The following is a 12,596-nucleotide window of genomic DNA, read 5'->3' as shown; positions in this document are numbered from 1 at the left end:
AATCTCGTGGTTTGTGGGTTTGAGCCCCGCATCGGGCGCTGGGTTGACAGCTCAGAGCCCGGAGCCTGCTTCGGATTCTGTGTCTCCTTCTCTCTTGGCCCTCCCCCACTTGCACTCTGTTTCTCTCTCCAAAATAAATAAACATTAAAAAAATAAATAATTAAATAAAAGAGAGAGGAACAGGCTGCTTGCTCGGAACATCATTGAGAAGGATTCTGGGGGCACATCTCGATCTTGTGGGGGGAAGAACTCAGGGATGTATCAGGAAGGTGTGACGGGTGGACGAGAAGGAGTATTACCCTATGGGCTTAACACAGAAACGGTTTCTTGGGAGGCTAACAGTGAGATGCTGTTAGCTGTTAACATCCTGGCTCGAATCAAATTATTGGATTAGCTGCCCATCAGGGCTCCAAAGAAATACAGTCACAGAATTGGTGAAGTTTCTTTGGGGCTGAGTCTCCCTTTTTTTTTTTTTTTTTTTTTTTTGCTTTGTTTTTAGGTGAGGTGCAATTCACATAACATGCAATGTACAACTTTCATTCTAACCATTTTAAGGTGTATAATTCAGCGGCTTTTAGTATCCTCACAAGGTTGTACACCTATCACCACTCTCTAACTCCGGAATTTTTCCATCACCCCCAAAAGAAAACCTGTACCCATTCAGCATTCTCGCCTAATTCTCGAATTCGTGCCCTCTGCTCCTGGCGGCCTCTAATCTGCTTCCTGTCTCCATGGATTTGCCCATCCGGGGCAATATTTGTCCTTTTGCATCTGGCTTCTTTCACTCAGTGTAATGTTTTTAAGGGTCATCCGTGTCATAGCAGGTGTCCGTTCTTCACTCTTTTTTATGGTCAAATAATATTCCATTGTATGGATATAACCTATTTCGTGTTATTCCCCCCTCAGTTGACGGAGGTGTGGATTGCTTCCACTTTTTGGCTACTGCGGAGAGCGCTGCTCTGAAGGTTCACGTACAAGTTTTTGTGTGAACACACATTTTCAACTCTCGGGCAGAGAGGTGAGTTTCTCTCCCCATCTTTGGTGATGACAGATCCATCAGAAACTGTCTGGTAGGTGAGTTTTGTTAAGAAGAAAAGGGCAGGAATTTCGGTGCTGCCTGGATGAGGGAGGTCTGGGAGGGAAAGGACAAAGCGTCTCTGGAAAGGAGAACAGGAGAGGGAGGAGACGGTGCCAGACGGGATGCCAATAACCTTGAGCTTTGGTGGGTGGAAGAAAAAGGGGGTTTGTTCTGAATTTATAAAATGGCTGCTGATATTTTTCTGTTTTTTTTTGTTTGGTTTTGTTTTGTTTTACAACGAAAGGAAAGATGTCTGGTGGGGATGATAAGGTGGGTTAGCAGAAAAGCAAAAACGGTTATGGCTTCGGCTGTGTCGTAGGGGGAAGTCCTGGGCTTAAATGCGAGATCAACTGGTTAGTGAGCGAAGGACCCAAGTCAACAGTTTGTCCTTCGCTCTCTTCCAGGGTGTCATCAGAACATAACACGCGTTGCTTTGCGGTGGTTGTTGGTGTTCGAATCTGTCCTCGCTAGCGGGCCGCGTGCGCCTGGGGGTGGGGCTTGTGTCGCAGTCATCTCTGTGTCCCCAGGATACAGTGCAGTGTTGAGACTTGTTGACCAGAGGCACCGGAAGCGGAAGCCCTGTGCTCTTCCTGGTTCTCCGCTCCTTCTCATTTTGCGGCAGCTTTTAGCGGCAGAGTCGGGCCTCAAGGCCAGTGTCCAGGCCCCAGAGATCTATTACCAGGCCCCCTGCGATAATCCCCACCGTAGTGTTATTATGGAAATCTCTGGAAGCTGAGGGAAAGAGGAAGCTTTCTTCAGTTCAGAGCCTAAGGTCAGTCTGGCTCCTTTCCGTTGGGGTCTCAAGTGTATCCTGAACACCGGGACGCCTTCTGGTATGTTGTCCAGGTCCCAAGTGGAGGTCGTCTGGAACCAGGGTCTTGGGGGAACTTTGTCCTTCAGCACGGGACCTGACAATGATGGGGGCAGGAAGAGGTGATGGGGTTTTCGAGGGGCTCTGAGACAATTCCTTGTGTATCTTGTCTTGTTCTTCCTGGGGACTTGTACTTGCTCCTGAGCACATACTCGAGGCAAAGCAGGAAAGGTCTCATATCGGTTCTCCTGTGCCTCAGTACTTGAGGGCAGCCTGCCAATGGCAGATGGCAGGTACCCAGGCCAGCGCGTGGAGGGTCTGTCGGCAAGTGCAGAAAAAGAGGTGCGGGGAGATCATGCCTAGGGTGTGGACCCTGGCGTGGGCTTTGTTATCTGTCTTCTGTCGCCAGGTTCCGCTCAGCGTTCTGCTCCCTGGCCTGGGAACAGCTTGACTTCCTCTGGCTCATTCTCTCCTCACTCCGGTGCCAGTGACATTCACAGAGTCTAGAGTGTAGATTGGTAAGCTCAGCGTCAGATGACGGCCATATTGTCAGCCACTCGATTCCTCCTGATTTTGAAGCGGTTTCCGCACAACCTAAGAACAAAGCCAGATGGCCTTCTCACGCCTCTTCTTTCCCATCTTTGCTGAAGGGGAGTCCCTCCTCAATCCTCTGGGGTGGCATCTTTGGCCCCAACAGGCTCAGTGGGGGGTGTGTGGAAGCACATGGGCATGATGGGGGGACGATAGTGCAGGAGGGGAACAACGCGCGATACGACAGCATTGGCAATTTCTGAGGCAGCCTACTCGTGCGAGTGAGTGGGAGCTCTCAAATGGGAAGAGGGAGCTGGATTACCAGAGCCTCCTTCTGTCGTGACTCAGATTGGGTTCTCCTTTATGGTGGGAAATCGATGAGAATCTAATTTTCTTTTTCTTTCTTTTTTTTTAAAATTTTTGCATTTTATTTAAATCAAGTTAGTTAACACACAGCGTCATCACGATTTCAGGAGTAGAATTTAGTGACCTATCGCTTCCACATGACAGCCAATGCTCATCCCAACAAGTGCCCTCCTTCGCGCCCGTCCCCCATCTAGCCCATCCCCCCACGTGGCAACCCTCTGTTCTCTGTACTTAAGAGTCTCTTATGGTTGGGGCGCCCGGGTGGCTCAGTCGGTTAAGCGTCTGACTCTTGGTTTTGGCTCAGGTCATGGTCTCATGACCACTTGGCATTGTGGGTTCGAGCCCCGCATCAGGCTCTGCACATACAGCGTGGAGTTGCCTTGGGATTCTGTCTCTCTCCCTCTCTCTCTGCCCCTCCCCAACTCGCGCGGTCTCTGTCTCTCTTAAAATAAATACATATACTTAAGAAATTTTTTAAAGTATTTATTTATTTTTGAGAGAGAGAGACAGAGCACGAGCAGAGGAGGGACAGAGGGAGAGGGGGACACAGAATCTGAAGCAAGCTCCAGGCTCTGAGCTGTCAGCACAGAGCCCGACACGGGACTGGAACTCACGAACTGCAAGATACCTGAGCCAAAGTCAGACGTTTAACCGACTGAGCCATCCACGCACCCCAAATAAATAAACTTAAAAAAAGTCTCGTGGTTTGACTCCCTCTCCGTTTTTATCTTACTTTTCCTTCCTTCCCCCTATGTTCATCTGTTTTGTATCTTAAATCCCACATATGAGTGAAATCATCTGATATTTGTTTTTCTCTGACTGACTTATTTCGCTTAGCGTAATACACTCTGGTTCCAGCCATGTAGTTGCAAATGGCAAGATTTCATTCTTTTTGATTGCTGAGTAATACTCCATTGTGTGTGTGTGTGTGTTTTGAGAGAGAGAGACAGAGTGTGAGTAGGGGAGGGGCAGAGAGAGAGGGAGACACAGGATCTAAAGCAGGTTCCAGGCTCCCAGCTGTCAGCACAGAGCCTGACTCGGGGCTCGAACTCACAGACCACGAGATCATGACCCGAGCCAAAGTCGGACGCTTAACCGACTGAGCCACCCAGGCGCCCCTATACCACATCTCCTTTATCCATTCATCCATCGATGGCCATCTGGGCTCTTTCCATACTTTGGCCATTGTTGCTGGTGCTGTTATACATGTGGGGGTGTGTGTGCTCCTTCGAATCGGTATTTTTGTATCCTTTGGCTAAATACCTAGTAGCGCTATGGCCGGGTCGTAGGGTAGGTCTATTTTTAATTTTTTGAGGAACCGAGGAAGCTGATTTCCAAAGCGGGCTCTCTGGCTGGTGAAACAGGTTGTGTAATGAGAGCTTCCGAGAGAGGGCACAGTCTGGGGGTTGGCCTAGGTCCCCTGAGAAGGTTGTAGGGAGGGTGAGTGAGGGTCATCCCGTCGGATCTTCAGACCAGAGGTAGCAGCCAGAAACCGTTTGCCAAATAGCTGCCGGGGGTCGCATCAGCGAGAATGGAGGATGACAATGGGAAGGGTCCTTACCACTGAACCTGTTTGGTCACTGTCTTCCCACGAGCCACTGTTTTGTGGCCTTGTTTGGTCCCATTTCCGGTAGATCACGACCCCTCTTCCCCCACCCTGAGATGTGAGGTGGAAATAGACACCTCCCCCCATCTCACCCCTGTGACCAGCACACTCACCTGCACCAGGTCCGGCGTGAGGCGCTTGGCCTGCAGCCATTTCTGGAACCTTCCTGTTTTCCGCAGGATGCGCTCGATGCTGCAGGTCTTTGGGGCTGCCGCAGAGGCACAGATTCTCCTGTCCGAGATGTCACTTTCCTGTTTGCTGACCAGCCTCGAGATCTCCACAGGGCGCCAGGTTTTGGAATCATCTGAGTAATTTGCAGGGTAAGAAGGTAGGGGGTCGGGAGGCAGTCCGACGCGGGAGGCCAGCCGGCTGTCAAACCTGGAAGAACAGCCCTTTTAGGCTCTGCCTGGAGCCAGAGGGATGGAGGGGGGGCCGAGGAGGGACTAGCTGTACCTGCCAGAGCCAGCAGAGCCTGGGGACAGGGAGACAGGAGACAACACCCAGTCTGCTCCATTTCTCCTCCTTACACGGGGGCGCTCCAAACTCTGCGAGAACACTACTTTCCTTTCCTCAAACTCAGGAGGTAAATATGTGAGGCCAGAAGAGGTGACACAGATGTATGCCAGACGCAAACTTTCTCCTTTTCATGCAGCTGGCACGGAAGGACTAACCATGGCTTTCCGAACTTCCTCTCCAGGTAAAGACAGCAGCTTTATACATGCCGGTCCCTTAGGATTCTCCTAATACCCCCTCCCCACTTCACAGATGGGAAAACTGAGGCTTCTCGAGCTCACGTACCTTGCCCAAGGTCAGGCAATACGTTGCCAGGCAGAGGGGCAAACCCAGGGCCCTCTGTCAGAAAACCCCAGGGTCTTTCCCCTTCCCTACACCAGTTCTAGAAACAACCTGCCCTCTGACCAATGGCTGGGTCTTGGAAGCATAGTTCATGAAGAGGCTTCTCGGCCTTCACTTGGACGAGCACGGCTCTCCATATCCCTCCCCAAGAGGCCCCATCAATTTTGCTTTCAGCTGAAAGATTTAAGTCATCCGTACCAACCAAGTCACAGGGAGCGGCGGCTGCTAAATGGTCACCAAACCCAAAAGCCATCTGGGATCCAGGAAGTGTGTAATTCCAGGGGAGAGGCACTGGCCTACGACCTTGACCCTTTTCTCCAGTCATTCTTCTAGCTGTGTGCCAACATTTCCATTAGGGAAGAATATTAAATCTTCTTCCGATTTATGTATGAAAAATTACCAAGGCGCTATCTACTTTCATGATTAGTAACATTTGGCTTGTAAGATCTGCTCTATATTTAATTGAAGGAAGAATCTTTAACTTCTTGCTATCAGACATTATGGGACAACCTCTTTCTCCATCCCTCTCTCTCTGTCCCTTCCCAGCTTGTGCTGTCTCTGGCTCTCTCGAATCACTAAATAAACTTAAAAAAATAAAAGTATATTAAGAAAAAAGATGAAACCTTGTAAACTAGCAATGAGTCCATTGCACTGGCATTTTCAGGACAGCCACTGGAAATGATCCTCCCCTGTGACAGGATAAGGAAGGGCAGAGGGCACCCAGGCAGGGCCGTCCGCGTGTTTCCTGTAGCTGCTTTTGCTCATGGGGTTCAACCCCCTGGAAGGCCTAAGATAGCCATAATAGCAACACACATGTATGAAACAAGCATGCCAGTCGCTGCTAAACGCTTGGTGTGTATTAATTCAGTAAACCTTGCAGCAAGCCTATGAAGTCGGTACTGTTATTAGCCGTACGGATGAGGAAACTGAGGCACGGAGAAATCAAGTAATTTGTCCGAAGTCCTACAACCAGAAATTGAAGGAAGCGGCATTCAAGGCTCCAGAGATCGCAACCTCAACCGCTTTGCTGTTGCTTAGTCCTCTGTCATCCTTTTTATGAGTTAGCTTTGGGGACCAGATCGGGAACATTATTAGGGGGTGTAGCTAGCAGGGTCCTTCATGACAGGTGACCTGTAATGGACACATGGTACACATTCAGGGGTGGCCCTCAAGGCATCCCGTTAAGAACCAACTGAGAACAAATAAAGAGGTTTACAGGCCGCTTTCTCCCCTTCCGAAGTGGTACTAAATTTACGGCATGGAAAGGAAAACATGTATATTCTTACAACTTTGAATCCCTACTTTACTGAGCAGAAGAGTGTCAGTGAGAAAATACGGTCTTCCCCTTCACTAACATGTTAAAAATCCCAGAATTTGGAAACCTGCAAAACAGACGCAGCATCCTTTTTTTTTTCTTTAAGAGAGAGAGCGCGCGCGCGCATGTGTGAGTGGGGGAGGGGGCAGAGGGAGACAGAGGCACAGAGAGAGACAGAAAGGGGGAGAGAGAATCCGAAGCAGGCTCCATGCTTAGCATGGAGCCCAACACAGGGCTCGATCCCACCACCCCGGGATCATGACCGGAGCCCAAATCAAGAGCCGGATGTTCAACTGACTGAGCCACTCAGGCGCCACCCGCCCCCCCCCAAAGGCAGCCTTTTAATCTTCCTTCTGAACTGAGATCATGAAAGATACACAAGCAGTATCACAGCTTCCGCAGCTGGAAGCAAGCAGAAAGGTCGTGTGGTCCAATCCCCACGAGCCCCTCAACCTGGAGAGCAGGGTGGAGGTGCGGAGGAGAGCAACAGTGTTGCAATGAGAATAAAACACTTCCTTCTAGGGCATGACCCTCAGGCTTCCGTCCAGTCGAACGCCAAGTGGGTAGACATGCCTTCCTAAATATTTCTTCCCTGTCTTTCCTCATCTCCATTCGCCAGCTCTGCACAGAACCCTCAAAGCATCCGGCGTCTTCCCAAAGCTCAAAGGACGCAGCTTGCACGCCTTAGGTGTATGGATGGATAGATGAGTGGAGGGATACGTGGAGGGCTGGCTGGCTGCAGAGTGGTGGCTGGGTGGAAGAATGCATGGATGGGTGCCTGAATGAATGGGTAAATGGAAGGATGGGTGCATGTTCGGACTATTAAATGTGTAGACGGAAGCTTTGGTCGTAAGCTCTGGGGCCCTGCAGCTCTCAAGACTTCCGAGGTGAAAGAGACAGGTGAGGGCAGGGGAGAAGAGAAGGCAAGGTCGCGCCTAATGATTTACTGATTTTACCGTGAGCCCTCCGCTACTCAGAAGTATTTAAAACATCCCTTAAGACGTGGGGAGTGGGGGGCAGGGACGTAAGGCCAAGCGAGTACATTAAGGAAGGGCAAAGTAAAGCATCTGTCTTGGTAGGAGCCCAGGAATCCGTAGGAGCGATTCCGATCAGAAATAGTGCTACTAAGTACCCCACCTTCTTCCCCCCACCCCCCAACCCCCACCTATTACCTGCACATACACCAATACGGATCAGTCAGTTCCTGGTACATCTTGCCTCTGGCTGTGATATCACTTGGGATTTCACAGATAGGTATGTTTGCAGGAGGAAGAGTGCGTCAATCAGGTTTACTCTTTCTTTCTTTTTTTTTTTCTGGCTTCCCTTAACTTTTTCGTTTAGGATTTGAAAGTCCACATGGAATGCATGGGAAAACTGGTACCGAAAACATGGAGACGTCCAAAGGTTAATGGGTGAGTATGGGAAGCATCTGATTGATTTATCGTTAGCATTCTTGCCAAAGAGAAGATAAGGGATAGAAGGAAACATGACCTTCATCTACGAATTACGCATCTTCAGCTTCCCAGGCTCGCTCTCGGCTGCTGAACAAACATTATCCAATTCGTACAGAGGACCTGGCCTGGAATGTTAATGCTTGCTTGGTGAGGGCATTTCAGTCAAACATCTGCGAGTTTGGGAGGGGCTTTTTCCTAAGGTATCATCGTCATAATTTTTATTATTTTTATGATTAAAAAAATTTTTAATGGTTATTTTTGAGAGAGAGAGAGAGAGATACAGAGCGTGAGTGGGGAGGGGCAGAGAGAGAGGGAGGCACAGAATCGGAAGCAGGTTCCAGGCTCTGAGCTGTCAGCACAGAGCCCGACGTGGGGCTCGAACCCACGAACTGCAAGATCGTGACCTGAGCCAAAGTCGGATGCTTAACTGAATGAGCCACCCAGGCCCCACATCATCATAATAATTGTTAAAAGCGGGAAAATATTTGGAGATGAACGAGGCGAATGAACACACCATTTAGAGAGAGAGGCAAACGATGTGAACTTGTAGACGATTTAGCGAACGAGAAATAGAAACAGCCAGTAAGCCCGAAAAAAAAAAAAAAGGCTCGACTCAGAAGAAATACATACTAAAAGTACAAATATTAAATATTTGTGAGTGTGCGATCAATGAGCTCCAGAGGCAGAAGTCTCTGTTTGGAGATACATACATATATAAAATCTCTTTAAAATGTGCTGTATTTTTTGACCCAGAAATTCCACCCTTGGGAACGTGTCATGGGAATTTATCACTGATATGCATAAAAAGCCAGCAACAGCAATGTTCAACATAACGTTTTAGAAGACTAAAAAACAAAAAAAACATAGTTGTCTCATAGTATGGGTTGGTTCAATAAATTATGCTTGACTGATGCAATCGAATACCACAAAGCCATTAAAAATCTAATTGTGGATACATCATTTGCAAATATCTTCTCCCATTTAGTGGATTGTTTTGTTTTGTTTTGTTTTGTTGATGGTCTCCTTCGCTGTGCAAAGGCTTTCTATTTTGGTGCAGTCCCAATAGTTTAATTTCACTTTTGTTTTCCTGGCCAAAGGAGACATAGCTAGAAAAATGTCTCTGTGGCTGATGTCAAAGACAAGAGTTAATAATGTGAAAAAGGCGTTCCGGACACATTGCTAAAGAAAAGTTTGCAGAAGGGTGTACACAGGATGATCGCAGTTGTGTGGAAAGAATGTTAAATCCATACTTGGAAAAAAGGTGGCAAGGACACTCACAAGATGTTAACTAAGGGACGATCTCTTGGCGGAGGAATTGTACGTGATTTTTATTTTGTGCTTTCTACTATCAATATTGCCAGAAGATTCTAAAATCAACAGGCATGACTTTTAAAATAAGGAACCAGTTGCTTAAATTGTGAAGAATATAAACGAGACCCACTCGCTGCCTCTCTCTGCTTCTTTGTGCTTGAGGAATATGCCTTCTCAAGGCAGAGAGCCTTCAACCCCAGCCTGCCCGCCCCACCCCCCACCCCCCATGCTTTCCTGCGTGTATCTGCACATATCCCTTTCAGGCACACGTAGAAAATAAATTCCGAGGGAGCTGAAGTGATATCCTGAACTTGAATGGATGAACACAAACCTATTTGGGGAAATGCTTCCCGAATTTGGCTAATACCTGCCCGCTGAGAAAAACTTCATTTACTGCCACTTGGTGAAGAGTCAACTGTAAGATTCATATACTCTTGTTTACTTACCTGGGAGCCCCCTTTAGTCGAATCCCATAATTTCCCTCCCTCCTCTCTGAAAATATGTCCATATTCTCCCTGCCTCCTTTCTCTAGGGAATCAGCCCCATGTCGCCTTTGTTCTTGGTCCTCTCCATCCTGTCTCTTAGGGGGGAAATCTATCTTTTTTTTTTTTTTAAATGTTTTATTTACTTTTGAGAAAGAGCGCATGAGTGGGGGAAGGGCAGAAAGAGAGGGGGACAGAGGATCCCAAGTGGGTTCTGCGCTGACAGCAGCGAGCCCGAAGCGGGGCACGAACCCACAAACCGTGAGATCGTGACTTGAGCTGAAGTCACCAGTTCCCCCTGCGCGCTGCTTTCCATGAGATTCTTTCCTAACACAAGGCACGTCTTGTGCCTACCCCCTAAACTCCTTCACCATCGTCTGCAAGAGCTCCCGCAGTTGGGAAGGTCTTTGAACGTTTCACCATTTGAACTGCCTTTAAAAGGGGCCTGATGGGAAAAGTCCACATCAATACAGTATCTGTCATCTCACAAAAGAAGTTCCCCATTTTTGATCGATGTTTTCTATTTGTTATATCTGTTCGGTACCTTAGTGGACTCATCCAATATGTCTTTGGTTAATACAGATTGGAAATCAAATTGTTGTAAATGAATGCCTTCTGCTAACCCTAAGATAGGTCCTTGGGGGAGGGCTGAGGAGCAAAGGCCTATTACGAAGGGTCTTTGGTATCGAAGGGGCAGGGAAACACTGGCCCACAGGTGAAGGTCCCAATTCCTTGGCACGGCATTCAAGGTCCCTGCCCCATCTGACTCTTCAAATCTCCTCCTTCTGCCACACATGCCCCATGTTCCAGCCTCTAAGTGCTTCTCACCTCTTCCCACACTCTGGGCCATTGTTTCGCTGGTCCTTCTACCTCAAACCCTTCTCCTGAATTTCAGCTGATCCTTTAAAGGCCTTTCTCAGAATACTTTCCCCTGGAGAAGCCCTTCCCCCGTCCCCATTTTACAGTTCCCTTCTGGCCTGCATCAGACCAGGTCATATTACTGTTATTTGTAACGCGGCTCCCTCCTCCTGCACCCCTGGAGGGCCATGGCCAGAGTTCTAGGGATGTCCCTAGAGTACCTGCTGGCTCTTGGTTGCGGGAAAGACTCACTGACCATGTGCTGACAGTATGATACCTCTCATCCTTGGGTGAGATCCCCGTGCACCGCCATTTACTAAGCTTGGCTTTTCCTCTGGATCCGAAAATTGGTTCAGGAACTTGAGAGCAAACTGCCCTGATCTGAATCCCAGATCTGCCACTTACTAGGTGGTGACCTTGGGCGAGTCACTGAATCTTGCTGTGTCTCAGCTCATTATCTGAACAATGAGTTGCAACACATTAACTTCCAGGATGGTGATGAGGGGTAAATAAAACTAACTTGGTGGCGCCTGGGTGGCTCAGTCAGTTAAGCCTCCGACTCTTGATTTCAGCTCAGGTCGTGATCTCACGGCTCCTGGGATTGAGCCCCAAGTCGGGCTCTCCACTGACGGTGCTTGGGATTCTCTCTCCCATTCTCTCTGCCCCTCCCCTGCTCACATGCGCGCCGTCTCTCTGTCTCTCTGTCTCTCTCTCTCTGTCTCTCAAAATAAATAAATAAACATAAAAAATAGCTTTAAAATGTTTGTCACGTAGTAGGCCTTCTAGCAATTTTATTTCCCTCTTTTTATGAGAAACAAACTTGGTAAACTCCATAATCCCAGGCTACTCCTTCCGTGGGAAAGAACACTTTAAGCTCCCACCTCAAAAGAAAACTTGGAAGTCAGCACCTAGGGTTAGAATTCAGCTTCATACCTTCTCCCCCTCTGCACCCCAACTTCAACCGATCACCACTATGATTCGATGGCTGTGCCTCGGCTCCCACCCATCAATTACATCCTGACTCCTTTTCAGTAAACCCCTGGATATCATCACATGAAGGGAACGGAATTTTGCCCCTCCGCGTTAGCTAATGGAGATTCTGACCTTATTTCTTCTTTAAAGAACTTCTTGCAAATGGATGTCCCGATGCAGGCATTGCATTTATCAAGACCGAGGAAAGTCCTTCCAAAATTGTAGCTGGTTCTGATTCGGGGCACCAGAGAAGGAGAGGGAGAAGCCAGCGAAGAAACGCAACAGCTCAGGGCTGAGACCCACAGCAGCAGGTGCGGCCGGCCCGGGCAGAGGCTGGCAGCCGTAGGCCCCAGCTGGGGTTCCATCTCAGGCTCAGGATTCCGGCCACAGCCTTCAGCTGCCCACTCAAGGCTGCGCAGGGGTTAGGTCTTGGCAAAAGACAGGGGGCTGGCTTCAGGGCGCTGAGCCCATCCCAGGCTCCCCGGTTCCTGTCGGAGGATGCTAAGAAGCTTGGGGCGAACGGCGCTGGGGAGGAGGTGAGGAAGTCCATGGAGGATGCTGATAACACAGTTTCCAGAGTTACTCTTCCTTTGTCTGGGGCGGCTGCCGCAGGCTGGGGAAGGGCTGACTGGCAGATTTCGGGAAGGACAATGGTCAGGGCTTTCCCTGTGCGGTCCTTTTGACAAACACAGGATATCCTGGCCGGGCAGGAAAGGTCCATGCAGGATGTGTGTCCCACCTGGGTTCCACCTGGGAGTTTCAAAGGATCCTGAAGGCCTCCGCCCTCCACTGTTTCAGTTCTGAGTACATCTGTCCCTATGGATCATACACTCACACACACCCACACACACACACCAATTACATCTGTCCCTATGGATCACACACACACACAGACACATACACACCCCAATTACATCTGTCCCAATGGATCTCATACACACACACACACACACACAC

The 12,596-nt window shown here is 48.9% G+C and overlaps 1 protein-coding gene across 1 annotated transcript in view; it reads right to left on the bottom strand.

The window, feature by feature from the left end:
- Positions 1-12,222, bottom strand: part of DIPK2B (divergent protein kinase domain 2B) — a 46,299-nt gene extending 34,077 nt beyond the window's left edge. The window contains exons 1-2 of the mRNA XM_019417352.2: positions 11,772-12,222; positions 4,506-4,770 (exon numbers count right to left, since the gene is read on the bottom strand). Of these exons, the coding sequence (XP_019272897.1) occupies positions 4,506-4,770; positions 11,772-12,004 (498 nt within the window). The 5' untranslated portion in view covers positions 12,005-12,222. The remainder of the gene's footprint in view (positions 1-4,505; positions 4,771-11,771) is intronic.
- Between the last annotated feature and the right edge of the window lie 374 nt (positions 12,223-12,596).

Source organism: Panthera pardus, unplaced genomic scaffold (assembly GCF_024362965.1).
Source record: "Panthera pardus isolate Hobbes unplaced genomic scaffold, ASM2436296v1 HiC_scaffold_27, whole genome shotgun sequence".
In the NCBI taxonomy this organism is placed as follows: domain Eukaryota; kingdom Metazoa; phylum Chordata; class Mammalia; order Carnivora; family Felidae; genus Panthera; species Panthera pardus.
Note: the sequence above shows the minus strand (reverse complement) of the source record. Positions and strands in the feature narration are given on the sequence as shown.